Below are 27736 nucleotides of genomic sequence, written 5' to 3' on the forward strand. Positions count from 1 at the left end.
CTTATGTCTGGTATAATAAAGGAATAACTATTATGATCTTAGAGTAAAAGTTCATTTTAATGAACTTCATTTATTGAAAATAACTTGAAAAATCATTTTAATGAACTTTTAAGTTATTTTCAATAAATGAATTAATACGGAAGGTAGTAGGGTCCTCATTTGAAATAGAAACAATTTATCCGTCCCATCCTTAAAAATACTTCCAGTGTTGGAGCATTCACAACTTCTGGAGGCAAGTTGGTCCACTGATTAATTGTTCTGTCAGGAAATTTCTCCTCAGTTCCAAGTTGCCTCTCTCCTTGATCAACTTCCACCCATTGCTTCTTTTCTTGACCTTAGGTGCTTTGGAGAATAGCTTGGCTCCCTCTTCTTTGTGACAACCCCTGAGATACTGGAACACTGCTATCATGTTTCTCCTAGTCCTTCTTTTCATTAAGCTAGACATACTCAGTTCCTGCAACCTTTCTTCATATGTTTTAGCCTCCAGTCCCCTAATCATCTTTGTTGCTCTTCTCTGCACTCTTTCTACAGTCTCCACATCTTTTCTACATCGTGGCGACCAAAACTGGATGCAGTATTCCAAGTGTGGTCTTACCAAGGCATTATAAAGTGGTATTACACTTCACGTGATCTTGATTCCCTCTCTCTGTTTATGCAGCCTAGAACTGTGTTGGCTTTTTTGGCAGCTGCTACACATTGTTGGCTCATATTTAAATGGTTGTCCACTAGGACTCCCAAGATCCCTCTCACATACTACTATTGAGCAAAGTACCACATATACTTTACCTGTATGTTTTGTTTTTCTTGCCTAAATGTAGAACCTTACTTTTTTCACCATTGAATTTCATTTTGTTAGATAGCGCCCAATGTTCAAGTCTGTCAAGATCCTTCTGTATCTTAAGCCTATCTTCTGGAATATTCGTGGCTATTCCTGCCAGCTTGGTGTTATCTGCAAATTTGATGAGTTCTCCATCTATCCCCTGGTCCAAATCGTTGATGAAGACGTTGAAGAGTACTGGGCCTAAAACAGAGCCTTGGGGTACTCCACTGCATACTTCCCTCCATGTAGATGCAGTTCCATTGCTCCAGGATCTTTGAAAGATATAGTTCGGTGGTTCTGAGATCTCATCTACTAGTTCCTTCAGAACCTTGGGGTGTAATCCATCCAGTCCTGGTGATTTGAACTCGTCTAGAGTAGACAGGTGCTCACTTATCATTTTCTTCCCTATTTTAACTTATGTTCCTAATCTGTTTTTTGTGGTGCTGTTTTTGATAGTTGGACTGTTTGTTCCCTTTGTGTAAAGACAGATGCAAAAAAACAAGTTAAGTAGTTCTGCTTTCTCCCTGTTACGTGTCACCTTCTTGCCACTTTCCTCCAGCAATGGACCAATTATTTCCTTGACTTTTTTCTTGTTCTTAACATGTTGGAAGAAGCTTTTTTTGGTTATTTTTTACTTCTGTGGCAAGCCTTTGTTCATTGTGAGCCTTTCCTCACTTCATCTTTACAGGCTCAGGCTATTTGCTGATATTCTGCCTTAGTTATGTGCTCCTCTTTCCATTTTTTATACTTGTCCTTTTTATCTTTCAATTTGCCAGAAAGTTCTTTATGCTGCCATGCTGGTTTCTTTTGAGAGCTGTTATTTTTCTTCTTCATTGGTATTGTGCTAGACTGGGCTTTTATAATCTCACTTTTCAAAATTTCTCAAGCTTCTTGTGTTGTTTTCCCCTTGAGGATTCTTATCCATGGAATTCTTCCCAAGCGCTCTCTAAGTTTATTTAAATTAGCTCTCTTAAAATCCAAGACTCTAGTTTGACTTTCTTCTACTATTTGTGCTTGCATAATGTTGAATTCCAATATTGCATGATCACTTGCCCCCAAAGTTTGTTGTTTGTTTGTTTATTATATTTATATGCCGCCCTTTTCCCCCAAAGGGGACTCGGGGCGGCTCACAACTCAAACCAGGGAAGGGGGGTACAGACAAAAAATTAAAAAACGACACATAACAATGCATAATTTAAAACACACAACAGTCATACCATTCGAGACGGGGGCAACAGCTCTTTAGCCCCAGGCCTGTCGGAACAGCCAGGTTTTAAGGGCTTTGCAGAATGCCTGGAGGGTGGTGAGGGTTCGAATCTCCACAGGGAGTTCGTTCCAGAGGGTAGTAGCAGCCACAGAGAAGGCTCTCCTTCCTGTAGCTTCAATACGTTCTATCATTTAATCTCTTAGTGAGAATTAAGTCCAATATGGCTGTTAGGAACCTGTTGGATCTTCCACTTGGTGCAGAGTTTGTCTCCCAGTTGATGTCAGGGTAGTTAAAATCCCCCATTACTATTGTGATGTGCTTCCTACATATCTTAGTTAGCTGACTAGCAAATAGTTCGTCTATTTCCTCTGTTCCTCTGGTTGGTAGCCTATAGTATAGACCTATGGCAATGTCAGCCCCCCCCCCCCAAACCTAATATTGACCCAAATGCATTCAAGATAATTTTCATCATTGTAGTGCTCTATTTCTGTAGAGATACAGTTATTTCTTATATATAGTACAACTCTACCTCCTCTTTTATTTGGTCTATTTCTTTTAAATAATTTAAATCCCTCTAGCTGTGTATTCCATTTGTGGGTTTCATCCCACAAAGTTTCCGTAATGGCATCAATATCATATCTGTCCTCATTTTCTTGAATTTCTAATTCACCCTGTTTATTCTTTATACTCTGTGCTTGGTATATAGACATTTGAGTCCATTTTGATTGAACCTGTTTTTGCATCCTACTTGTTTCTGTTTGAATATTATCAGAAGAAATTGCTGAGTTCACTCTTTATGTTAAACCTTAATGTGTTTGCTTTTTATTTACTATAGTGTGATGTGTGAAGAAAGTTGCAGTTCTTTATAAACTCATAATTTATCATTTAGCATTTATAAATCCATGTTGCGAGTTTCACTGGCTATTCATACAACATGCCATAATAGCTTCATTTGGTTTTGGTATTGAAATGCAGATGCTGTTTTTAAGGTTTATGTGAGAACTAGAGCATTTTAATTAAGCGAACTATGGCTTAATATTTGGCTCCCAATAATAAAGCTGAACATTTGGGTAGATAGACTGGTTCTAGATTCTGGACAGGCAGAAAGAAATATATCATGACATAGCATTGTGATTCTCCCCTTCCCCCCCCCCATGAAATTTATTGCCAATAGAAAAGGAGGTGATCCCTAGTTTCAGTAATGTTGGAAAGCATTATATGAATTCATGACTTTATCCCTATGAAGCTGTAATTTGTGAGTAATATACCCTGTTTTCCCAAAAATAAGACCTCCCTGATTAATAAGCCCAATTCGGACTTTTGAGCACATGGGCTAAAATAAGCTTTCCCCAAAAATAAGCCCTCCACAAAAATATTGCAACATAGCAGCAGCCATGAGGTGACCACGCTCGCCACCTCCTGCACCTCAAAAATAATAAGACTTCCCCAAAAATAAGTCCAAGTGCTTATTTCGGGAGTCAAAAGAAAATAAGACCCTTATTTTCGGGGAAGCATGGTAGCAGTAAGAATACTCTTGAGTCCTGGTAACTGTTATGTATATGGTGAGGAAGACTCTTGTTCTGCTATGTTGTTAAGGCTTTGTGAACGTGATGCTGTAACTTGGTATATTTTTGATGATCATGATGTCTAAAGAGCATTTATTTTTTTAAATAAATTGTTCATAGAAACAATTTAAACTCGAAAGAGTTTAAAATCTTTCCATGTAAGACAAGCATTTATTTTTATTGCATGAATCTGCTAATAGAAATTCTAGATTTCTCACAGAGTCAAAGATGGAAGGTATACAGAGAGAATTTCTGGGGTGCCTCCTGAATTCATGTCACTTTGTCACTCTCTGTTTGCAGATCTTATTTTGTGATGCATATTTGTTCTCTCTCCAAATTATGCTTCTTCCTAGGATTATGTAAGCTTCATTTGAAGCAAAAGACAGCTGTTGTTCTTTTCTAGGGGCAGGAGAAATAAGTAGGTAACCATCCAACTTTCTCACTGTAGATTCTGGGCATTAAAACTAGAATAGCTACAATTATGTGAGTTGCAGTTAGAGAGAGAGAAAGAGAACACATACTGGATTGGGGAGGGCTAGTCTTCCAAAAAAATAAATAAAAGTAAATTTCTAAGGCTCAAGGATATAGAAGAATTAATAAACATGTGAACTAATGGCAGGATAATTTGTCTTTAAAAGGCAAGCTCTGAAATGTTTTTTTTCTCCTGTTCTTAACAATAATTTTGGCAGTGTCCGTTAATTCATTCTCTTTTCAAGGGCTCTTTTCCTCTTTTGTTTCCTGGTTGCTAATCTGCAGAAACTCAAAGCAGTCGATTATGAGTACCGAGAAGAGGTTCACTGGACTAAATCTCAAGGTTTGCTCGGCACAGGCTCTTTTGGAGAAGTGTACAAAATGGAGGACAAACAGACCGGCTTTCAGTGCGCAGCCAAAAAGGTACAGTGGTACATTATGCAAATCTGTTGTCTCCAAGGGAGGGAAAGCAGCATCAAAAAGAGGAAATGAAAGTTGCTTCCCTTTTCAGTGGAACTGCTGAAGGCTGGAGCAGTCACAGCAGTGATGCTTTGCTGAAACTTGTTTGTCACATCCTCAAGGTCAAGCCAGAAGCCGTCGCCATAGTGACACCAAACAGCGGAATCTCCAGCTGGCTGTGGGTGTAATGGGCTGCTAGGGAAGGATCACTCTTGTATAGAGGCCAAAATATTGTCCTGCTGAGGCAATCTTAGCTGCTTTCTTACATGGCAGAAATCATTTGTACAATTTGTAACAGGGTCAGGTATTAATAATAATGGAACTTTCTTTAATCTGATCATTGTATCCTGGCAATTTGTCTGGCTTACTTCTTTTAGAATATAATTGTAGTCGTGGTTTACTCCTCATCCAATTAAATGGGCTCCAGCCACAACAGCTCATGATGTAATTAAAGTATTAGTCTTAAAAATACCACCAATCTCTATATTTAAATACAAAGTATGGTGTGAGAGCATACATCACAACTTTTATGCAGTTTTATTAGACAAAGCTGTAGCTTTAAGCTACTAGCTGGAGCTGATTTGTAGGTGTTTAATTCTTTTTGTGACACATAGTGTGCTTTGGTGGCACCTCCAGCAGCTGTCTAGACTTCCTCCTTGTATTGCATCATACACTTTCTTATGTTTAATGCTGATATTATGTTTAAGACACAAGGGGGAGCTAAGTTAACAAGTTGGGAAGCTCAGATGCCTGAAAGTTTCTCTGATGACTTTGTGCAAAAATCCTGAGGCTATTTTTGTAATTCCTTTTTTTCCTCGGGTCTGAATTTCAATTCTTTATTTCATTCTCTGATCCAACAATTACCAGCAACTAGCATGTTAATGACTAATATTTTTCTTCTGGCTATTCTTCTTTACAGACTTTTTGTTTTACCAGACTATATATAATCAGCTGTCATTTTAGCTTTTCTCTTGTCTATAACTAGAGGCAGACTGTATTTTAATGTCTGGGTTGAAAAAACAAGCTGGAAAAAGAATATTTAGCTTCATTCATACAAAAAAATACTAGGATATGTTTAGCTTATTTTTGAACTGAACGCACAATGTGACTTTAGCTTTCAGATCTCAGCTTGTTTCGATGAGAACGTATTACTGTATCAAAGTATAATATTGGTTTGTTCTTGCTTGTTTGTCTTATCTGTTCAGGCCACAGAGATGTGAGGTCAAAGCCATGAAAAAGAAACACTTTTCAATTAAAACTACTCTTGTTTGCTCCCCTCCTCCAATTCCTTGATCCTTCTTACTCTTTTTGGCACTAGTCATATTTTTATATCAGTTTCTTTATAAAGACCCATGCTTATGCCAGGATTTTTGTGTTTTTTGTTATTCTGCTTTCTGTAACTTCAATGTTGAAAATGCAGCTTCAGTGGGACCAAATGTCACTAGTGTGCCCAAAACAAGTAAACACTCTAGGGAGCTTTGCATTCTCAAAAGTAAAACTTTATTGGATACACTATTTTGGTACTGAAGAATCAAAACCAGCTCTGGTTTTCCCAAGCAAATGCTTACCTTGTTAAACAATAGCTTCCCTTTCTCCCCAACCCTGGTGATCATATTTTTCTCAATTACTTTAGAATTATCATGAGCCTAAATGTTTCCTTGGCTCATTGCTTACTCGTCTTGTTTTTTAATTGTTAATTTGGTTTTACTTCTTTTTCTGCCAGCTTGTATTTTAGCTTTATTTGTTGCCATAATTTTCTTTATAAAAATTTATTAGGATCTGTTTCTTCCATTTCAATGTTTTCTGCCTCTCATTCTCATCTTTTCTTCATTTAAGCAGCTGAGAATCACAATCCTTTGTAATTAAGGTTAAGCAGGTATAAGTACCAAGTGGTCTGTTTGCCTCTCAAATTTCCTTAAAGATAAGAAATCCAAATATCTCAGCTTGCTCCATCTTCTGCTTTCTCACTGCTCTAAACTTCCCTAGTCCTGGGTTTCTTTCCCCACTCCACTCATGCTTAATTCATTTGAAGAAACAAGATATTGCTTATTTTAATTGTTTGTGAAAGGCATAGTTTTTCTATTTAAAGCCAATATTGTTTGAGCCTTTTTAACTCATACTTCTCTTTCTAGGTACAAGTTGAACACTTTCGTGCAGAAGAGTTGTCAACATGTGCTGGAGTAACACATGCCAAAGTCCTTCCATTATATGGAGCAGTGAAAGAAGGCCAGTGGGTTACCATCTTCATGAAACTGATGGAAGGTAGGTGATCAGGAACAGAGAAAAGATATTAGCAATATTATGAACAATAGAAATCACAGACTATTGGCAGAGGCAAAAATAAATTGGTTGACTAGATCTGAAGCAGGAATCTAATTTAGTCAATTTAAGTTTGTAGGGAATTGCTTCTGCAACATTTAAACAACCATTAAATGTTGCCTGATGTGGTTGTTGTGGGATATGGAACTGAAACTTGATGGAATACTTTTCTTCAAACACTATCTAAACCACTCCACTTTCCTTCAATCTTAGATTTGCTTTTTTTAAAAAATAATATTATTTGGGCCTTACTTGTTCATCATATTAAAATATAATGAACTTTTAACATCTTGGTTTTAATGATCCTATAAATATAGAATGCTTTAAAATTTTAGTAGAGAAGCAGAATATCTTTCCTGACCTGATTTTGCCTGTTTTTCTCTAGCCGTCAATTTATGCTTTATTTCATTTTATTTCCCTAAAAGCCAAGGATCACAACTGTTTCCTGACTTTAGTGTTAATTTCTCTTTTAATTGGGGATAAGTATTTTTTATTTTTAGTAGAGGATAACTGAATATTAAGTTAGAACCTATTGGTCCAGTGGTTGAACTCACATGGGAGGCTGTGAATTCTAGCTCTGCCTTTGGCACAAAGCCAACTGAGTTTCTCCCAGCCCCAGGAGGAAGTCAATGTCAAACCACTTCTGAAAAACCTTGCCAAGAAAACTGCAGGGACTTGTTCAAGTAATCTCTGAGAATTGGGCATGATTGAACAGAAGAAGAAAAAAACACCCTCCTGAATATTTACTTCTTGCTTTTATAGTCTTGCTATAAAAATATGTATTAGATTACAGATGAAGAAGTTTTATAGCTAATTAGCTGACCCTGCACTAGCGGGAATACACTAGGAAGAGGAAGAAACTCTAAAGTTAATGTGTGTAACTTATGGTTCAAGGGCCACATGCGGTCCCAGACTTTCCAAATTGTAGTCACCATGTCTTCTTTGTACATTGTTGCCCTTTAACTATAAGAGCCACGATTGCAGATTTCTTGACTATGATGCCACTTGATATTTTTCTATAGACTGAAGAAGCTAATGTACTTCTTGGTGATTAGCTAATAACAGGAATAATTTTCTCTGAGTGATGGGACTTTTTTCTTCTAGGTGGGTCACTAGGCCAGCTAGTTAAGAAATGTGGATACCTCCCTGAGGACAGAGCTCTTGATTATCTCAGCCAAACACTGGAGGCCTTGGAATACCTCCACTCCCACAATATTCTCCATGGAGATGTAAAAGGTAAGATCAGCATTAAACAGCCAACTCTAAGTAGCAGAGAATTTGCTCAAAATTGCATTAATTGCTGCAGTTTCAGAAAATAGGAGGTGATGTGAATTAGTCAGCTTGTCTTTGCCTTCAATAGAAGATTATGTGAATGTTCTGGCAGCCTCCTTTCACATAGAAAACTAACTTTGAGGGAGAGGGACTCTCTTTAGGCTTCTGCCTGAGATGTTAATTTCTCTCATATTAGAATTTCTATGGAGGAACACTTAATCATGTAAATCTGCACTTCTGGTCCCCAGTAATAAAGTCAAAATGTCAGGTGAGAACCTAAGGAGAAGAACTAGATGGTTTTGCTAACAATATTATAGATAGATATTGATGGTTTGAAAACTTGCAATTTTTCTTTTGGCAGCTGACAATGTCCTTTTATCTGGTAACAAAAGCCATGCTGTTCTCTGTGACTTTGGTCATGCAGCTCAACTTCATCCAGATGGCATAAGGAACTATTTAATCACAGGTAACCTATGGGAGGTTCTGAAGAGGCTGTTGATGTACAAACATTGGACGACTGTTTCCTTTATGTTCTAAATTTGCAACTCAGCCCCAAATATAAATAACATAGAGGTGTCTGTCTCACTATCTTCTAGCATCAGATATGAAAATGTATCTTTATATCTGACTCAATATTTTAGGCATAATTTCTAAGGGCATTATTTTTAAAAAATGTTATATGGTGTTATATACACTATATTGCCAAAAGTATTCGCTCACCCATCCAAATAATCAGAATCAGGTGTTCTAATCACTTCCATGGCCACAGGTGTATAGAATCAAGTCTCTAGGCATGCAAACTGCTTTTACAAACATTTGTGAAAGAATGGATCGCTCTCAGGAGCTCAGTGAATTCCAGCGTGCAACTGTGATAGGATGCCACCTGTGCAACAAATCCAGTTGTGAAATTTCCTCGCTCCTAAATATTCCACAGTCAACTGTACATGGAAGTGTTTGGGAATGACAGCAACTCAGCTACGAAGTGGTGGGCCACGTAAACTCGTCCAACATCAGTGTGTCACCTCACAAATGCGCTTCTTGAAGAATGGTCAAAAATTCCCATAAACACACTCCTGAACCTTGTGGACAGCCTTCCCAGAAGAGTTCAAGCTGTTATAGCTGCGAAGGATGGACCGACATCATATTGAACCCTATGGATTAGGAATGGGATGTCACAATAAGTTCATATGCGAGTAAAGGCAGTTGAGCAAATACTTTTGGCAATATAGTGTATGTTATATATCTTCTGCCCATAATCTTTACCCAAGAACTTTAGATATTATTCAAATTGAGCTACTGTGGGTACTTTACCAACAAGAAAATTGCCTTAAAATTGAGAAAAAATGAAATTATGTCAAAAATCCTGGGTAATATAAACTTAGATATAAGTTTCATAGGAGATAAAATTCTCTTTGCTTTGACTAAGGCTAGGGAGGAAGGAAAAGCAAAAAGGATCTTATCTTGCAACCCCTGGCTCCTCCCCCCCCCCCAAGTTTAGCAGCATATGCTAATGCCTTGGAAAGGAAGGTTAGGGCTAGAGAGGAAAGGAAAGCCAAGAGCTTCACCAGCATCTCACAAAAAGATTGCTGCTTGTAGAATTCTGCCAAATGGCCCAGCAATGAACAAGCCTGTCATCCTTCCCTACCTCAGCCTCTTGAACTCTGGAGATCTTGAAAAGGTAAATGAGCAATCAGTGACAGGGATGGGGGTGGGGAGGAGGCTCAAGGAACTGTGGGGACTGCAAAGGATGGGAAGTGGAGCATGGGGTGTCAGGGTGGGGAGAGGCTTTAAGAGGATGGAGACAAGTGGGCTTGTGCCTGCACTAGGCCCACAGGTTCTTCCCCTACTCCTGAAGCATCACGTACTCCACTTAACCCATGAATGGGGAAGCAGGGGTGGGGACCATTCCAGAAGTGTTTTGAGAATGAAGCGGCTGATTGTTTGGCTTTAAAATACCTCTTTCAGATTTGAAACCTTGTGAATGCAAAACATTTTGGGTACTCCTATTTCCCAAGCAGTACTTCTTTCCAGAGAGTTTCCTACCAGCATGAATCTGAACTCAAGTTTTCTGTATTCTTGCCTTGTCTCTCAGTTGTAATACTCCAATATTAATTTTTTTGTGTGGTGTCTGGTCTTCTACAGTGAAGGGGCTAGCCTTTATTAGTTTAAGAATGTCTCAGCATGGCTGCTTGTATGGAACAGGGCCCAGCAGGACCCCAAAGAACCAATTTTCTCTATTCCACTTTTAGGGGATTATGTCCCAGGCACTGAGACCCACTTGGCTCCTGAAATCATAATGGGGAAGCACTGTGATTTCAAGATAGATATCTGGAGTAGTTGCTGTATGATGCTGCACCTACTGAATGGGTATCATCCTTGGATCAAGTACTATAATCATCCTCTGTGCCTCAAAGTAAGTCATCAGTTATTAATGGATAAATTGTTGGTTCATTTATTTGAAAGACAAAACAGATAATTGTGGCATGAAATACTTAGTGTTCTCAACCAATCTAAAAAATGTATCTTTTGTTAGTAAATACATATTTTGTTGGTAGCTTAAAATCCAAAACGTTTACCATTCAATACGATGCACTTATTTTATATTAAATATTGGTCTTCTGGAGACCAATAGTTAATCTAAAATAAGTGCATTATGTTGAATGGTAATTTTTTTAATACAGGTCCCACCTCGGGATTACTTCAAATTTTCAGATCTCTAGAAATTGTGGTTTACACTGAAATACACAGTCTCTATTCTGTCTAGTTGTTTGGTGACAAAAGCCATTTGCTTGAACCTTTTAGCAAAAAATCAGCAATATTTGTTAAATGGTAAGATCCTTATAATGATAAGTTCAAAGTGAACAACAGTCTATAAAAAGGGGTTTCTTGGGATTGTGGCTATAGCTTATCCAGTCCCAAACAAATATATTTGGATGGATGATTCTTTCATTCCCCACCATCCTGTCAGAGCTGAAGAAGCTTCTTGGATGAGAAGCAAAACATCTTTGGAGAAAAACCAGAAAGTCCAGTTGCCTCCTGAAAAAAGCACTTTTGGGACATTTTAAATTCAGGGTCATTTTTCTCTTACATAAATATTTGTTAGAAAATGAGTATGTGCCTACTTAGTTCTACGCAGAACCTGCAAGAATGGATGGGTGAAGTTGGCATTTAGACTGCAATTCTGGTCTCATTTACCTGAAGTTGAATTTTAATTAAAACAATGAGACCTTTAGTAAATCAGTTTGCATATATAATGGAAGATAAAGGACAAACATGAAGTAAGCTGATTCAATTCTGAAACAACACAGTATTTAGTCCATATAGAAATGATCACTCAGAAGCTGAAGGGCTATAATTAGGAAAATGCAAAAGACAATTTTCTTTGAATCTTTAATATAGAGCAGCTTCAGGAATCAGCTCTTAGACAAAAACCTCTATGTCAAGATATGGGTTAAGGTCAGGGTTTCAGGATTCCAAATAGCATCCTCCATAAAATAAAAGTCAGAGGCTAGAGGTTCCTCAAAATTCCAATTTATTAGAAGAGCCATGTTGGCACATCTGGGAAACACCAAATCTGAATCAGCACCCACATGTCCATCACATAGTCCAATCAGTCACTATCCCACAGGGAGATTCCTCCCAGCAATGCCCCTCCAGGTGTCAAGACAAAATGACCTTGATTTTCTGAGAAATAATGTTATTTTGACTACTTAGGTCTCATGCTCCATACAATCCCCCTTCCCAGTTTCCCACAGTAGAATATGTGGTAGGCTTGAGGCCCACTGTAAAAGATGGCTTCCAAGCCTGACACTCTATTTGAGAAGTTTAGTGTGGATGCAAGTCGTATCTAATAATTATATAATTTTTGATGTATAAAATACTATTTAGGTTGCAGTTGGCTATTCTTAATGCAAAAGAACATTATTTTAAACAATTGAAAATGTAGCGTAAAACCTTTCAGGTTTTCAAAGAATATAATTATTCTGTCTTTTCACTGGGGGCTAAAATGATTCTAATTTTTGTCTTCTTAATTCAGCCTGATGAAATATAGTAGGCTTGGATTTAAGAGCTGGGCAAATGTTGTCCAGTGAGGAAACACAATTTCTATCTATCTAAGATATTTGGATAGCACTGGTCCTATTTGCAAGCCACGCCCCATATTTTGTCCCTTTTGAGTATTGCCTTTAAGACAACCTATCAGTCTATAGTGTGTGCCTGGTAGAATTACTATATAGATTAATATTTTCGTGCCAGAATATTAAGGGTCTTTGCCTGTATTGCAGTTGTTGGTCACATAGTATTATCTATGCCTTGTTTTCAAAAAAGTGAGAAATTGATTTCTATTTCATATAGTATATATACAATAGTAGTTGTCATTGTTTGTTAAATAGTTACCATTTGTAGGCCTGTAGCTTTCTGATTGCTTTTGATCAGTATCCATTTTCCTGTATCTCTGCATTGCAGATAGCCAAAGAACTACCCCCTCTCAGAGAAATTCCTCCCTCCTGTCACCCATCCACTGTTAGGGTCATTATCTCTGGCCTTGAGAAAGATCCTACAAAACGAGCTTCTGCAGCAGAGCTAAAGAAGAAAACCTGCATAGCACTTAAGCAAGGTGAGATTGCTTTGCCCAACTGAACATGCAACTGGCTGGCAATTTCTTCCTTTCTTGCATCTGTCCCCACAGTCCCCTGAAGAAAACCTTCCTCTTTTATTTTGTTCCTGACATTTCTCTTTATGTTGCTTCCATGAATCATTTTCACATTTGGTTGTGTAAGAGAAAACATAGAAGTCAGGTTTTGTTTAGTAACTTGTGTGCTATAAATTGGAAGAAAGTAAAAGTACACAGCATGTCACAGGGCAAGCATTGTCTGTAAATGAATTTGATTGCCTTCCCTAGTGTCATGCATGAAAACCAGGGTCACACGTGAAGGTTCAATTTAACTGATTTATTGCTAAAAACATATGCACGGGAATCTTCTCAATAAACAATCAACAACTGATTAGAGCTAGATAAGGTTCAAAGGAAGTTCGACTTAGCTTGTTTGAGATTACATAACAACTAAACTAATTCCTTGTTTTACCTCTCTTTCTGGCTCTGCCAATCCTTCTCCTACATTGATCAAATAAAATTATACTAATTTATTGTCCGCAGAATGTTTCTGGTAACTTCATGATATACGTACATACATACATACATACATTTCTTCTTTTTTGTTCTCTGATCCGTGAGTGCAAAATTCTGAAGTTGTATATTAGTAAAAGGATGATGTATTACTGAGTGCTGCTAAAAACAGTCCTTCTATGTGGCTGGTTAATAAAACAGATCAAGATAATGTCTCCTACAAGCTGACAAATAAGAACCATTATAGTTGAGTAATTCCTGGACTGTGAGCATGGGACTGTTTTATCAGCAGGCTTCTGGCTACAAATCAAAAACATGTATTTGCCCTGATAAAAGCACCAAATAATTTAGCTCATGGTAGTGGTTTGCACTCTGTGGGACAGCCTTCCCAGTTGTTCCTGTTGGCAACAATTTTTGTGATATTTTAGAAAGCAGTATGCTTTTATTGTTATAAATTCCAGTCATCTTTCTGTGCTTAGTGATACAGCACTGAAACAAATAGTCAAACTCACTCCTGATTTCCATATGTATATGCTATGTCTTTTGTCAAATAAGACGAAAGTGATTTACTGTTTATGGTCTTTTGGTTTGGTTTTGTTTGAAAATATGATAAAACATTATTCTGCTGAACAGTAGAAAATAAAACCATGTCACAGTAGTCACCATTTTATTAATATATTTATTATAGAATGTATTTATATTTTCCCTCTTCATAATTGATTGCTACAGGGAATTTAGAAGAACTAAGAACATCTAGGTATATCATCTGAAACTTTGGAGGTATCTTACCTTGTGTTAAATGTGTAAGTGGTGGTTGAACAGGGGTCCCAGTGTTCCTGAGGTGTTTTATCATAGATTTTTCCATGTGTGCTTCTGTTTTGTAGTGGGAGGACTGAAGAGTTCTTGGAGTGGTGAATACAGAGAACCTAGATGCCTGCAGTCAACACAGAAAGCTATTCTCACAGAACTATTGTTATCCATACCTGAACTCCCGGATAGCCAAAAGGTGTTGTCTAGAAGCCCTAGACCTCCACTACCATGTCAGGATCTGACTGAGAGAAAGCAGTTAACTCACCCAGATATGGGCAAGGAATTACTGCCACCATGTGACTCCCTTCTACCCTCCTTCCTGTTACCAGCCAGTATTAGGAAATACAACATGACAGAATGGAGGACTCCCAGCATTGACCACGACCTTCAGCAGCTGGAGTTTGGTAATCATGGATCAGGATTGATTGATTCGTTCATTTATCTATCCATCCATCCATTCATTTCCTTTATTGTTTTTATAAATAACTCAAGGCAGCAAACATATCTAACTCCTCCTTCCTCCTATTTTCCCAAAATAGGAGAAGGAAGGAAAGAAACAGTGAGAAACAATGACCAGCCCAGGCTGGCTTTCATGGCTGAAGTGGGACTAGAACTCACAATCTCCTGTTTTCTAGCCTGATGCTTTAATCAGCAGACCAAACTGGCTTTCTTATAATTAAAGCTGCTTCTTTGTTTGCCATCTATTTTTGTGACCTCTCTTTTTCCCCCCAAGCTTTTTGTACAGCTGTCCACATCATAGACATTTTTTCTGAATGGTGTATACCTGCTTACATTTCTACCTGCTTGTTAATTTAGTTGAAGAAGCCAGTCATATAATTTAAAGTTTAAAAGAAGGTGAGGGTAATGATGGTAGCAGAATCAAAAGAACCTGCAAATACCCAGACATCCATGAAGGAAATTGAGTATGTTGGAGTGTGAAAGTAGCCAGGGGTATCTGATAGTATACATTTTAGAGAATGAGCATATGTAATATTTAAATTTAATAGTAGAATCAGAAAATGAAAGGTCTTTGAAAACCTTGCATTAGATTCTCGGTTAAAAAAGTGTTAATGTAAGTAAAATGTTCTTTAGATGAGTCAATAAACTTGGTAATCCAATTTCACTCCTTTATTTAAGTTGTGAAAGGGATTCATTATTAATGTAGTTCAATGTTTCAAAAATAATTTGGAAGAAGTGTTTATTTGCTTTGGCATAATACTGTCTTACTTTTCATTAAAACAGTTTCAATGTGGCTGCTTTAATAAATAGTAGAAAGGTGCTGTGTTCATGCATGAAATCCAAAGCCCTTCTTCCAAATCATTTTGAAGCACCTAAAGTTTTTAATTGCCGTATTTTTCAGAGTATAACCTTCCCCCCCACCCAAAAAAAAGAGGGTGAAAATTTGGGTGCAACGTACATACACTGAATGTAGCCCCTACCCCTTGAGGCAAAAAACATGATGGTCTGTGGCAATCCCTGCAGCCTGGGAGTATTCTGGTAGTCCGATCCACCCGCCAATCAGCTGTGCTGAATCAGGTTGCAATGAGTGCTAAAGCTGACCTGTCTGGTCAGAGTTTGCAGCAGCAGTCACATTCAGAAAGCACATACTAGTAACTGATTCAGCAGGATTCAAAATAATAATAATAATAATATACAATACAATACCAAAAGCAGGTTTTCCAAGGTAAATACAAGCAAAACACAAGCAGTTTCACTTTCAGTTCTCAGCTAAGCCAGGCTCCTTCATGTCTCCTTGTTGCTCACCCAGCAAATACAGTTTCAGAGTCCAAATGACCTTCATTGCTGACTTAGTTGCTATTCCTATTAATTGGCTAACCAAGTCATGAACTCTCACAACTGACAGGAAATTAACCAGCTGAATACCATGGATGCTGGTAGGCAGAGGCAGAATTTTTCTTCTTCTCATTTTCCTTCCCAAAAACTAAGGTGCGTCTTATACTCTGGAGTGTCTTATACTCTGAAAAATACGGTTGTTCTAGCAGGATTCAGAAGAAACAGGTTTTATTCCAGTATATGCTAATGGGCAAAATATCCATTGTTTTTTTAGAGTTACAAATATTCTATTTACAAATAAACTAAATTAAAATTAAAATAATTCTTTATTGGCATATTATATTGGAAACACAAAAGACAAAAAAAGGCTTTAACTGGGTTGAACTTTTGAGGAAAGAAAGGTGTGTTTTAGAGAAGGAGAAATTAAATAGTAAGAATGAGAAATGCATGCCAGTATGTTTAAAACTAAATATAATAGCTGCCAAGCAAGAATTAGTATAAATACAATACACATTTATTTTAAAAAAAAGCAAATCCATTTAATTTATTATTGGAAGCAAAATCAAAACTATAACCATTGTATTTTGAAATGTTAATGAGATAATGAAGCCCTTATCTGTTTTAATAATGAATCCAGAAATGAGATGATGGTTACTCCAGATCAGTTTAGGGTAATCATGGATGCCGACAGCCGACAGTCTTCAACGTCTTCATTTTAGTCCATTCTCGTTTCCATAGATCTGATTCTGAACAGCCTCTCTCAACCCTTTTCACTGGAAGAACAGGAACAAATGTTGACCTGCTTCAGCTTGGATAGCTTCCTCTCATCAGATGCTAGTGAAAAGGTAACTTACATGAGGATGGGCAGTTGCTGTTTTGGAATTGTAGCAGATTGTTCAAGTCAGAATATTCCAAGAAGGATTGTACAGAATTCCTATTCAGAAGAATTTGAGCATATTTGAAGGCCTTGTGCATTCATATCTTTCACTAATCCTGCTTCAAGTTTGTGTCCTGTTAATAGAACCCCAATCTAGATTCTATTGAGAAAAGCATATTTATTTCCTCCACTAATTTCCTCCAGTAATTGAAGAAATAAATAATAAAATGAGTGACTGATCTAATATATTCAGTTGCTCACCCAATCTTCTGGGTCAGAAAGGGGACAAGTAATCCTTGACTTGACAACCATAATTGGGACCAGAATTTCTGTCACCAAGAAATGCAGTTGTAAAGTGTGATGTCATGTGACTGCATTACTTAGAACTGGCAATGCTGGCAGTCCTGGTGGCCATCATAATTCCAAATACTTGGGGAGGAGGGTTGTCTTTAAGCAGGAAGTGGAGAGAATCCCAAATAAATACATATCCACTGATCACATCAATCAGATAGCAGCTCCTGCTGCTGCTGAGGTGTGGCTGCCTTGGACCTTCACAGGACAACTGCTGCCCATGCCAGGCCTTCTTTCCAAGGTTGCTTGCTCCATTCTCCAAATTGTGTGTTCCGCTCTCCAAATAGTGCATCTTGTTCTCCCAATGCTTTAGAAAGCCTTCAGAAAAGTCTTCGCCAGATCTTTGAGAATGGGCACCCTATTTGGTGAAAGGCAAACACTCAGCTCTTGCAGTGGTTTGGAAGGCCTCAGAAAACTTCCAAAGGCTTTCTGAAGCATTACAAGCACCGGGAACACAATTTAGAGAATGTTACCTTGGGAAGAAGGCCTGGTGGAGCCAGCAGCTGCTTTGTAAAGAGTCAGGCAGGGCATACCTTGTGAATAGCGGGAGGAAGGTGGCAAAGGTCAGCTGGGTGTGGCAGGGTGGAGGTAAATGAAAGCCATTAGTGCTTTCTGCTGTGATCTTGAGGTAGCTAGTTGAGATTTGTGGCTTGAGGGAGCATTTCTCAGGGGCAACTGCAGCTCCGTGACTGCAATAAAGGCCTAAAGGATAATAGTAGTTGGCTAGCAGAAGGCCTTGAGCCTCTAGTTCAGTCCCTGCTTTGATGCTTCTGCTAAGGAGTGTTGCTGTTCAAGGTGGCCAAAAGGATAGACGGGCAAGAGATAAGCAGGAGGGGGAAGTCGAAGGTCCTCTATGGTTATAAGTGAGGGCAGACTGCCAAGAATCCAAATTCTGATCACATGACCATGGGATACTGCAATGACAATAACTTCAGGGAACAGTCATAAGACCATTTTTTCAGTAGTGTTGTAACTTCAAATGAGCATTGAATGAATAATCATAAACTTCAGCATTTTTTTCCAGTCTCTTTCCCATTCGCTGCAGATCATTCCTAGGGCTTTGTGCTTTTCTCGAAAACTACAAAAACTGCTCACTGCAATTGAATTGCATCAGTACAGTGTAGTGTTTATGTTGTTGGACTGGACACAGGGAGATCAGGTTCAAACCCTCACTCAACTGTGGAATCAACTAGATTGATTTTGGCCAGTTACTCACTCTCAGCCAAAATGTGAAGATCTGCCATAATAAGTGGAATCTAAATATAGCTAAATGTAATAAAAGTATCCTATAATAAAAGGTTATAGAAATTCCTAAGGAATGTTCACATTTTTCTTTCATATCACATCACCTCTGAATCTTTGAACTTCTTACCCCAGAATCTTACAAACAAGCTGAGCTATTCTCTGTATGTCCACCTTCTCTGCCTATGCAAAAATTGGCTGATGCATCTTTCCCATTTAGAATGTTTCAGTAGTGAGGCATGGCACTTGGACAAATGATCAACTTTATGAACGGTTGGTTAGACATTCCATTCCATTCCAAAACACATGCATATGCATACTGAATACACATACATACTGAAATAAAATTGTCTTCTTCTCTCTTCTTGTTTCTATGTCTTTCACAGATAGTTTTTCTTTAGCAACGTTAGCATGCAAAATACATTTCTTACTTCTCATGCTTGAAAGTATTCACATTTATTTTTTTCTCCATATACCAGGTGTCAAATACAAGCCCATGTAGAGATTTATATTGTCTAGCATTTCTTGAGAATGTGTGTGTATGCGCGTTTGGAGCTACAGCAAAGGAGGGGGGAATACAGAAAGGAATGCAAAAAGGAATGTAACAAAAAGATACATCTGGCATCCAAGCCCCCCCCCCAAAATGGAGTTGCTCCTCCTTTTTGATTCTTTAGGGTTCATTGAAAATGTCCCACAGTCTGAAGGACACCATGAGTTCAGGTGTACATTCCTGGAACAGTCAAGCAGATGGCCAGAGCAACAGCTGGAACAGCTGGCTGAATCGCAGCAGGAATACAGATATGCCCACTTATGTTAATGGTAAGACATGGTTATAGGATGATAGCCACAAATTATTTTTGATGGTATTTGTCAGATATGATTTTTAAAAAAATCAAAATTAGTTACTATTGTATTTTTTGGAGTATAAGACGCACCTTTTCCCCCCCAAAAAAGAGGATGAAAATCTGGGTATGTTTTATACACTGAATACAGCATTTTTGGCCACCTGAAACCCCGGCCCCTTTGCAAAAATGAACATGCAGAGGGTTTGGGAGCTTGAAAAGTACTCCTGAGGTCTGGGGAGGGTAAAATTGAGCAAAAAATGGGCCATTTTGCCTCATTTTTGCCCCAGCCCCCAGAAGCACTCTACAAGCCTCCCAAAGCTCTGCATGCCCTTTTTGTGTGTGTGTGAAAAATGGCCTGTTTTTTGCTTGTTTTTGCCTCACCCCCATCACCCAGGAGCACTCTACAAGCCTCCCAAAGCTCTGTATGCACCCCCCCTTTTTTTTTTTCAAAAAATGACCCGGTTTTTGCTCGTTTTGCCCCCCCCCCCCAGCCCGCAGGAGCACTCTACAAGCCTCCTAAAGCTCTGCATCTCCCCTTCCTTTTTTTTTTTTTTTTTTTTTTGCAAAAAACAAGGCATGCAGAGGGTTTGGAAGGCCTGCAGAGTGCAGAAACATTTTTTTAAAAATTACCTCTTCAAAATCATAGTGCGTCTTATTGTCTGAAAAATACGGTACTTGAATTATGGACATGAGCTAGAACAACAGGATAGCAGCCTGGAAGATAATTATTCTTTCCCATTGTTTACTAAATTTTTCTAGTAACAATCTAACCTACGTTTCTGGAAAATGTTTATTTGATAAAGTTAAATGGTGAAGACTCTGGCTGTTTGGAAAGCAACTTAAGTGTGACATGAGCTTTCAAAGATTAATCTGGTTAAGTGTATACTACATTACACTCTGTGCACAATTATTAGGCAGGCTGTATTTGGGAAGATTAAAGAAGTTTGTTATTTATATATAATAACTATATTATATATTTTAATGTGTGACCTAAAAATTCCTCTTCACTAAGTACAGCTCAAAGAAGCCAAAATGTTGGAGAATCATAATCTAAATCCATATTTCTCAATCTTACCAACTTTAAACATGTTTGGAGTTCAAGTTTCCCAGCCATCATGCTGTGATTTGAAATCCACATATCTTAAAGCCACCAGTGTTGGAAATACTGGCCTAATCTATTTTTACACTAGTATTCTCCGGGTTGAGAACGTCTTATATTTGATAGGCATTTTAGTCCAAGGATGGGTGGAAGAAAAATTGAGAGCTATTAATCTCTGCAGCAGGGGTAGTCAACCTTTTTATACCTACCGCCCACTTTTGTATCTCTGTTAGTAGTAAAATTTTCTAACCGCCCACCGGTTCCACAGTAATGGTAATTTATAAAGTAGGGAAGTAACTTTACTTTGTAAAATTTATGAAGCAGAGTTACAGCAAACCCCTACCGCCCACCATGAAAGCTGGAACGCCCACTAGTGGGCAGTAGGGACCAGGTTGACTACCACTGCTCTACAGAATAAGGCTCTTTGGAATAAAATTGGAACAAAAAGTTCTTTTCTCTATTCTTTTTTATTTTCTACCAGGGGTGAAAATTGAGATCTGCTTGCTTAGTGGGGAAAGCCTCCACATCAGAGAATTCCATGGAACTAAGGTGGGAGATGTTGCCACTGGAATCAGCAGCCAGGTAGATATTGCACAGAAGAGCCGGTCTTTTTTGGCTATGTATTAAAATAGAGTTTTCAGTGAAGGAAATATAAATTTTGCAAGGCAACTTTTTTATAGCAGAGGATGCACAGTGATAATTTTTATCTCTTAGAATAGATATTGTTGAAGTGGGTGTGGCTACAGTTTCCAGTCCAATCTGAGGATTTGGGATGCCATAGTGCTCCCCCAATTGGGGAAATTAGCCTAATTTGGGGAGGGACTGGATACTCTGAAAGATTTAAAATGCTACTTTATTCATATTTTCACTGTTTACTACTATTATTTAAACATAGTACATGATTTATTCCATCCTTACATTCATCCCAGGCCAAGATTTGTAATTGTCCAGAGGTGTGCCATGGGTCACTAAACACGGATCTGATGGGTTCACAGAATGATTTGGCAGATTTATACAGGCATTAATTAGGATTGCTAGTAATATGTATCTATAGTAGAGTGGATTTTGTTTACCTGCTTTTTATTTTTTATTTTTGTTTTCTTAGATACCAGCCCCTGCATTCAGCTTCTTCTCAAAAGAAGGCGATCCTGTTCATTGTGATATGACTGTCCCTGATTCAGGCATTGAACTTCAGTGCACTTTGGCTCCTGATTGTAGTTCTGGCTGGAAGTGGAGGGTCAAACATGGTCAGTTAGAGAAGCGGCTGTAAGGTCTTTTTCCTCCTCACTTCTTATATTGAAGCAAATCTGACTCTGCAGAAAAGTCAATGTAGGAATTCATTGGTGACAGCTGGCTGCCAAAGTAGATTATAGGTTCCTTGTCTGCTTCTTTGCCACATCCAGTGCCTACAGATGGTGGTGTGGGATGAACGTCTATGCAGAATTGAATGATTGGACTGCATTTAACAAAATCAACCTCAGAAGCTTGGAAACATAGGTTGCTGTAGTTTAGGCAGATAAATCTTCCTTAATCTCACTACTATCCCAATAGTGCTTGCGGGGGGGTGTCATCTTTTAACCTGCCTTTTTTCAGTTTGAGCATTGAATATTGCTTTTGAATTCTTTGGAGGAATATATGACCTCCAATATAACAGGCAGTGTGTAATGAGTGCATAACCAATATCTCTGCAGAAGCAGTAACTTCATCATTCATATAGAAACTCTTTTACTATATGTTATTTCATTTTCTTCCTGCACAATTTACAGCAGGCATGTTCAATATATAAAAGGAAGTTTGTTATTTAGATACATTAACTATACTATATATTTTACTTACGGTCCAAGACAATTCTTTTCCATTCTGTGTGGCCCAGGAAAGCAAAAAGTTTGCACACACCTGTTTTACAGAATTAAAATTAAATTCTTATCAGGGAAACTTTTAACTACAATATAATACAAATAGCTTTTTAATATTAAATAAATCATACTTTTCAGGAGAGCATTAATTTTTATTTTTTGTAATTCTAAATCAGAGAGAACCACATCAATCTATTACTGTTTATGATATAGAAGTAAGCCCTTTTGAATGCACCAAGACTTCAATGCTCAGTAGATTCCACCTATGTCAAAGATAATTTGAAGCAAAAATCTAAACTTAAGATAGTTTAGGCAAATCCTTATAGTCTTATTTTTAGTTGACCATATTGATTTTATTAATTTTGATAGATTTGTGTGAAGAACTCTGGTCGTGTAAATGAATATCATTGGACTAGGGTGTAAAAGGAATAAAATATATGGTATATAGCAGGGGTGTCAAACTCAAGGCCCATGTACCGGATCTGGCCCACGGGGTGTTTAGATCTGGCCCACAGCAAAGGAACAGCCCACAGTGCCTCTGCAGACAAAAACTGAGCTTAGGAGGGCTGTGTGTGGCCCTCCCAAGCTCTGTTTTCGCTGGCAGAGGGTTGCAAAAGGCTGTTGCAGACGAAAACGGAACTCAGGAGCCAATTTTTGCAGACAGAATGTTCGGGCCTCCACAGGCGCCCCCAATACAAGTGATGTTGAGCTGATCATGCCCTCCCCAGCCCCCTGATGTCAAACACAACCCTGATGTGGCCCTCAATGAAATCGAGTTTGAGATCCCTGGTATATCCTTGACACCCCTGGTATATCCTTTTCTCTTGATAGGTGTAAAGATATCTCATTCACAAAACCTCATCTGGCATGTTTGGAGCTACATCTGGAATGTGTTCACTCATAATTGTTTTTGGTTAAACTTTGAAATGATATAAAAAAGATAAATCCAATTGACAAAATTGGAGGGGAGGGGGAGGATTTTAAAACGTGTCTGACTGTTATTCCTTTCTCTCAAAAAAAAAGTAACATTTGTATTTGAGGGCAATAGACCAACCTGAATTTAGTTGCCTAAATTCCAACTAAATTTTCAAGGTTTTCTACTTCCTCTCCCAAATATGCCTACTTCTGTACCAAGGTAACCAGCCATTCTGGAGGGCAACATCTTTCAATCCATCTTTTCAAATGTAATTCTTAGGCAGCTGGAGTGAATGTGTAAATTACAAAAAAATGGCCATAGAGCAACTCAAAACTCTATAATATTTTTCCTTTTAAAAGTTTCATTTCACATCAGAGTTAAATGTCTTCATTTCTAACTTGACTTCACTATTGGATAATAAAATTTGTCTGTTGCTGCTTCTAAATCTACTGCAATTCTAAGCAAGTAGATTATTTTCTAGAAGCTTGAAGTTGTGCCTTAATAATCGATTTTTTCTTAATTGGCAAGAGGCTTTTGTAGTCTGGTCTATTAGAAGTTGTACTGCTGCATTTGAAATCTTGCTTGAATATCCTGCTAATTTGATCATAGTTGTGCTCTAAGAGGCAATATCTTTCCAGGTGGTATACAACAGAATGCTGAAATAGGCCACTATGTGTTTATGATTGTATGTAATTTCAATTGTCTGAAGTTCATATTGTGGTCCCTATTTAATTATGCGCAAAATTAAATGCTATTCAGAATTGGAATCATTGCTCTTGCAATTCAGTAACCTAATGAACTTGTGGAGTTTCATGATTTACAAAATTGCCACAAGTATTGGGAGACACTGGTTAAAATATCTCCTCAGGATCGTGTTTGTTGGAAAGAGCAAACAGCCTCTTATTTTGTTATTGAAAACTAAAATGTATAAGTACTGTTGTTTGGGACTGCAATCTGTAAAATCATTCTGTATTGTACTCTCTTAGTAGCTGGTACAGTTCATGTACAAGAAAGAGGGTTTTAAAAAAAAATGCAACACTGTATTATAAAGAATAAGAATTAGCATAAGAAACATATTTGACATTAGTTCATTGCGGGCAGCAGCATTGTGGGTGCAAGCAGCAGGAAAGAATTGAGGTGCTGCTCTTGGGAACTTCCAAGGCATCCTGCTCCATTTTTCCTTCAGGGACCTGGGTGCTTTTATCCAATCTGAACCAGCTGATTTGGGGAAATGCCGTGGAATCATCAGTTAACAAATCTGACTTTCTTTTCGGTTTGGCTGCAGGAGGCTCAAATAAAGCATTCTCTTAGGGTCACCTGGGTAGGTTTCTTGACAATATATTTGTCTTGGCAATGATGTTGGAGCATTTTTGTGACAGAGCCAGGTTCTGAACCAGGGCCTCCTTCAGAGCAAGGGCTTGGTTGAGTTCTCTAAGCTCCTTTGACAGCTGAGCTAGCTGGAGGGCATGCTGAGCAGTGTAGTTGTCTGAAAACAGAAGAGCCTCCAGTTTTACTGCAGACCTTGAACTGATTTTCTCCAGCATCTCTGGCTGCTCCATTTTTCTCCAGAAGTGAGTGGTCTTTTCCCATCAGAGAGAGATTTTCCACAGGCTCACCCCCAAAGCCTCTAGGGACGGCTCCAAAAGGATCCTGAAAGGGAAACCACGGCGGATCTGTCCCTCACTCGCTTGGCATTAGGAAAGAGTTTAATTGTTCTAATATATCTAGATAGATGAGTAAACTCTATTTTTCGCTGTCATACCTAGTTTCAAGTTGGAATTCAAGGAATGATTTTTAAAAATTATAGAGGAGAAATTGGCTGCAGAGCCAATCACAGCTGTCAATCTATTCCTAACTGTAGATAATATTTTTAAAAAATAAATAAATTGCCCTCTATAGATAGTACAACTTGAGCTTATCCATTCTGTTTGTGGAAATGGCTCCTAGTTACCAATGAAATTCTCCTAAGTGTTCCTAAAAACATCATTTGTGGAAATCTTGACTTTTTCAAGCACTTTTCTTAATTTGCAAGAATGGCTGATTTATCCAATCAAAAGAAAAAAAATGTAGCAGTATGATGTATCTAAATGCAATAGGGGAGTAAACTACCCTCACAGAAAAATCTGAAAGTTTATCGTGATATCTAAAGTATTTGTGGCTGTAATCCAACTGTCAGTTCTTAAAACTTCAATCTACTTACAGCATATTGATTCCTGCGAATGAAGTAGCAGACCCTAAATCAAGAAATAGGGATCTAATATACAGAAAAGCACAATATTTTTTCTTCTTCATTAATTTACTTCATGTATATTTTCTCTATTTGTTTTGTTTTTTGGTATAAAGAAGTTTTTTGTCAGATTTGCATTGTGATGACTTAATGATAGTGTGCTCATAGATCATATTATGTCTCTGCATGTGTATGTTTTTTTTTACTGTGATATATAAATCAACTCTGTAGCATCAAGTCAAGCCACAATGGCATATTGAACAAATGGTGAAAATCATTTGGCCATAGTGTTTAGGAGCACTATATGAACCAAACCATTTTTTTTTTTAACTCTAGAGAATTTATGTTAAAATATTTACTTTCTGTGTGAGCTTTCTGTGTGGAGAATTTATTAACTTCCTTGCTTCCAGTGTTTAAACTGTTAAATAACTATTTTGCTTGCAAAAATAAGCTTAGAAGTTTGTCTATTTTTTCAATGTTAAAATTATCTTGGTTTTGAAAAAGCCGAGAGATGGAACGCTAGAAAGCCTCAGTCTTACAGCCTGTTATCTTAAATACTTTTTCCTCTAGTTCAGCTTCAGAAATGCCAAAAAGCTTTTTAAAATGAATAGAATGAAAGAATTATTTGAAACAGATCTTTAAATTGGAGTTGCTTTTGCCAAAACCAGGGTAGTAACCAGAGTGGCCTAAAGATCCTTCCAAACTGTGTTCTTAATATTTCAATTAAAAGTGTTCATTTTGTTGTTTTCAATTTAAAAAATATTTTTAATGGAAGGGGAAAGTAAGAACATAGAAATATATTTTAAATGAAAATCACTGATTACATTCATATGGTGCACTGAACCAAAAACTTGCCAGTGATATTTAGTCTAGTGTGTTCTGAAGATTTGTGCTGTGTTTAGTTTATGGTTCAGTGTGATGTTTCAATCCAGAAAAGTAAATTTTATTAATTATGGATCATTTTATACAAGCACAATATATATTGTCTGTGATTCTGTGAAAATTAAGAATGTCTGATGTTATTTTTAACTGTCAATGAAGTTGTAACCCTAATGAAAGCTAAATGTACCTTTTTTCAATCAAAGAAATTAAATCACTGTGCCTTTAGCTCATATTTTGGTAGTGTCTTTATTTAGCTAGATGTTTTTCTACTGTTTCTCTTTTCTATAGAACTTTTGACTAAGGATGGGTGAATATCTAAAAATGTTGTGGTTACTTACTAATGACGAAGTGCAGTTTATGAATTTGCAACAGGTATATACAACCTCTGTGATTTTAGTGCAGATGTGGCGGTCTCATCACATACCAAAGCCAGCATACTGTCTCCCATACTGTCTTAGATCATAAACTAACTCATGCTAATGTTCTGGGCTGTCTGCTGTCCTTTATAGTAGGGATTGCTTCATAAAGAAATTAATGCCCAACATTGATAAGTGTTTGCCTTTTGAAGAAATATTTCATTTCCCACATCTTAAATTGTAATTCATACCGCTTACAAATGATTTGTAATTTGGGAATAAACATTTGAGAATAAAATTCTTGCCAATTATGGGAAAAGCTGGGGAAGAGCCATTATCAGGAGGGCTGCTGCAAGATTTGGCTTTGTGTGAATGAGTTTGACAAGTACCCTTTCTTTTGCCAAAACAACACTAGAAAGACTATCTTTACCCATGTGCAACTTAAAATCTCAACTCAAAGTCGTCATATTTTTTAATTCCCCTCCATGTTGCATTTTATCCAATTCGAGGTCTATTTTGTTGTCTGGATCCAAAACAATGATCATTGAAGCTTAGCAACTTGGCCTTGTCATAAAGTGCAAGGCTGAATTTTGTAAAACCAAAATAGTCACCCTTTCGGTTCTAGATAACATTGCAGGTTTCAATCTTTGATTCAAATCATACAACAGGAAGGGCTTTAAACTATTGTGGGCATGACTGGTCTTCAATAAAGTTCCAAGTTCATCCATGGTCACTTGAATACTTACTAAGGATATTTAAGAGGCATCTTTAGGTCAGCCATTTGTTGTCAGCACAGCCCAGGGTGGCTGTTGGGATAAAATGGAGCCCCATGAAAGTCACCTTAAGTCTCGAACAAATATGGGTTTACAAATCAAATAAAATGGTGGGATATTCATGTACAATTAAAGGCTTAGTGTGGTAGAAGCCTGATCTGAAAATTTAGAGTACTGTATAGATTTTAATCACAATAGTAGAGTCAGGGATTAGAGTCTACTAGTTATATAAACAAAACTGTAGTATCACTGTAAAGGTTAGTCTCTCAAACATTTGATTTCTGAAAATGGTCAATTTATCTATGCAACATGTAGTACTCAGAGGGAAATCGTTCTGAATCTATCATGGGTTAACAACAGATATGCTTGCGGTACTTAAATGTTTCTAGTTCCTTGGCTGAACTGGGACGTTGAAAACACATTCTGAAAGGCAAACTACATCTGCTGAGAAAAAGTGCATGGATATAGCC

At 37.7% G+C, this 27736-nt stretch overlaps 1 protein-coding gene across 1 annotated transcript in view; it reads left to right on the plus strand.

Moving 5' to 3' along the window:
• MAP3K14 (mitogen-activated protein kinase kinase kinase 14) overlaps positions 1–26362 on the plus strand; it is a 51907-nt gene extending 25545 nt beyond the window's left edge. The window contains exons 6-16 of the mRNA XM_032235638.1: positions 4349–4486; positions 6655–6784; positions 7946–8077; positions 8475–8579; positions 10363–10526; positions 12578–12728; positions 14123–14452; positions 16581–16687; positions 18987–19131; positions 20738–20838; positions 21362–26362. Coding sequence (XP_032091529.1) covers positions 4349–4486; positions 6655–6784; positions 7946–8077; positions 8475–8579; positions 10363–10526; positions 12578–12728; positions 14123–14452; positions 16581–16687; positions 18987–19131; positions 20738–20838; positions 21362–21526 — 1668 coding nt within the window. The 3' untranslated portion in view covers positions 21527–26362. The remainder of the gene's footprint in view (positions 1–4348; positions 4487–6654; positions 6785–7945; positions 8078–8474; positions 8580–10362; positions 10527–12577; positions 12729–14122; positions 14453–16580; positions 16688–18986; positions 19132–20737; positions 20839–21361) is intronic.
• The last annotated feature ends 1374 nt before the right edge of the window (positions 26363–27736 follow it).

Source organism: Thamnophis elegans, chromosome Z, assembly GCF_009769535.1.
Source record: "Thamnophis elegans isolate rThaEle1 chromosome Z, rThaEle1.pri, whole genome shotgun sequence".
Lineage (NCBI taxonomy): Eukaryota > Metazoa > Chordata > Lepidosauria > Squamata > Colubridae > Thamnophis > Thamnophis elegans.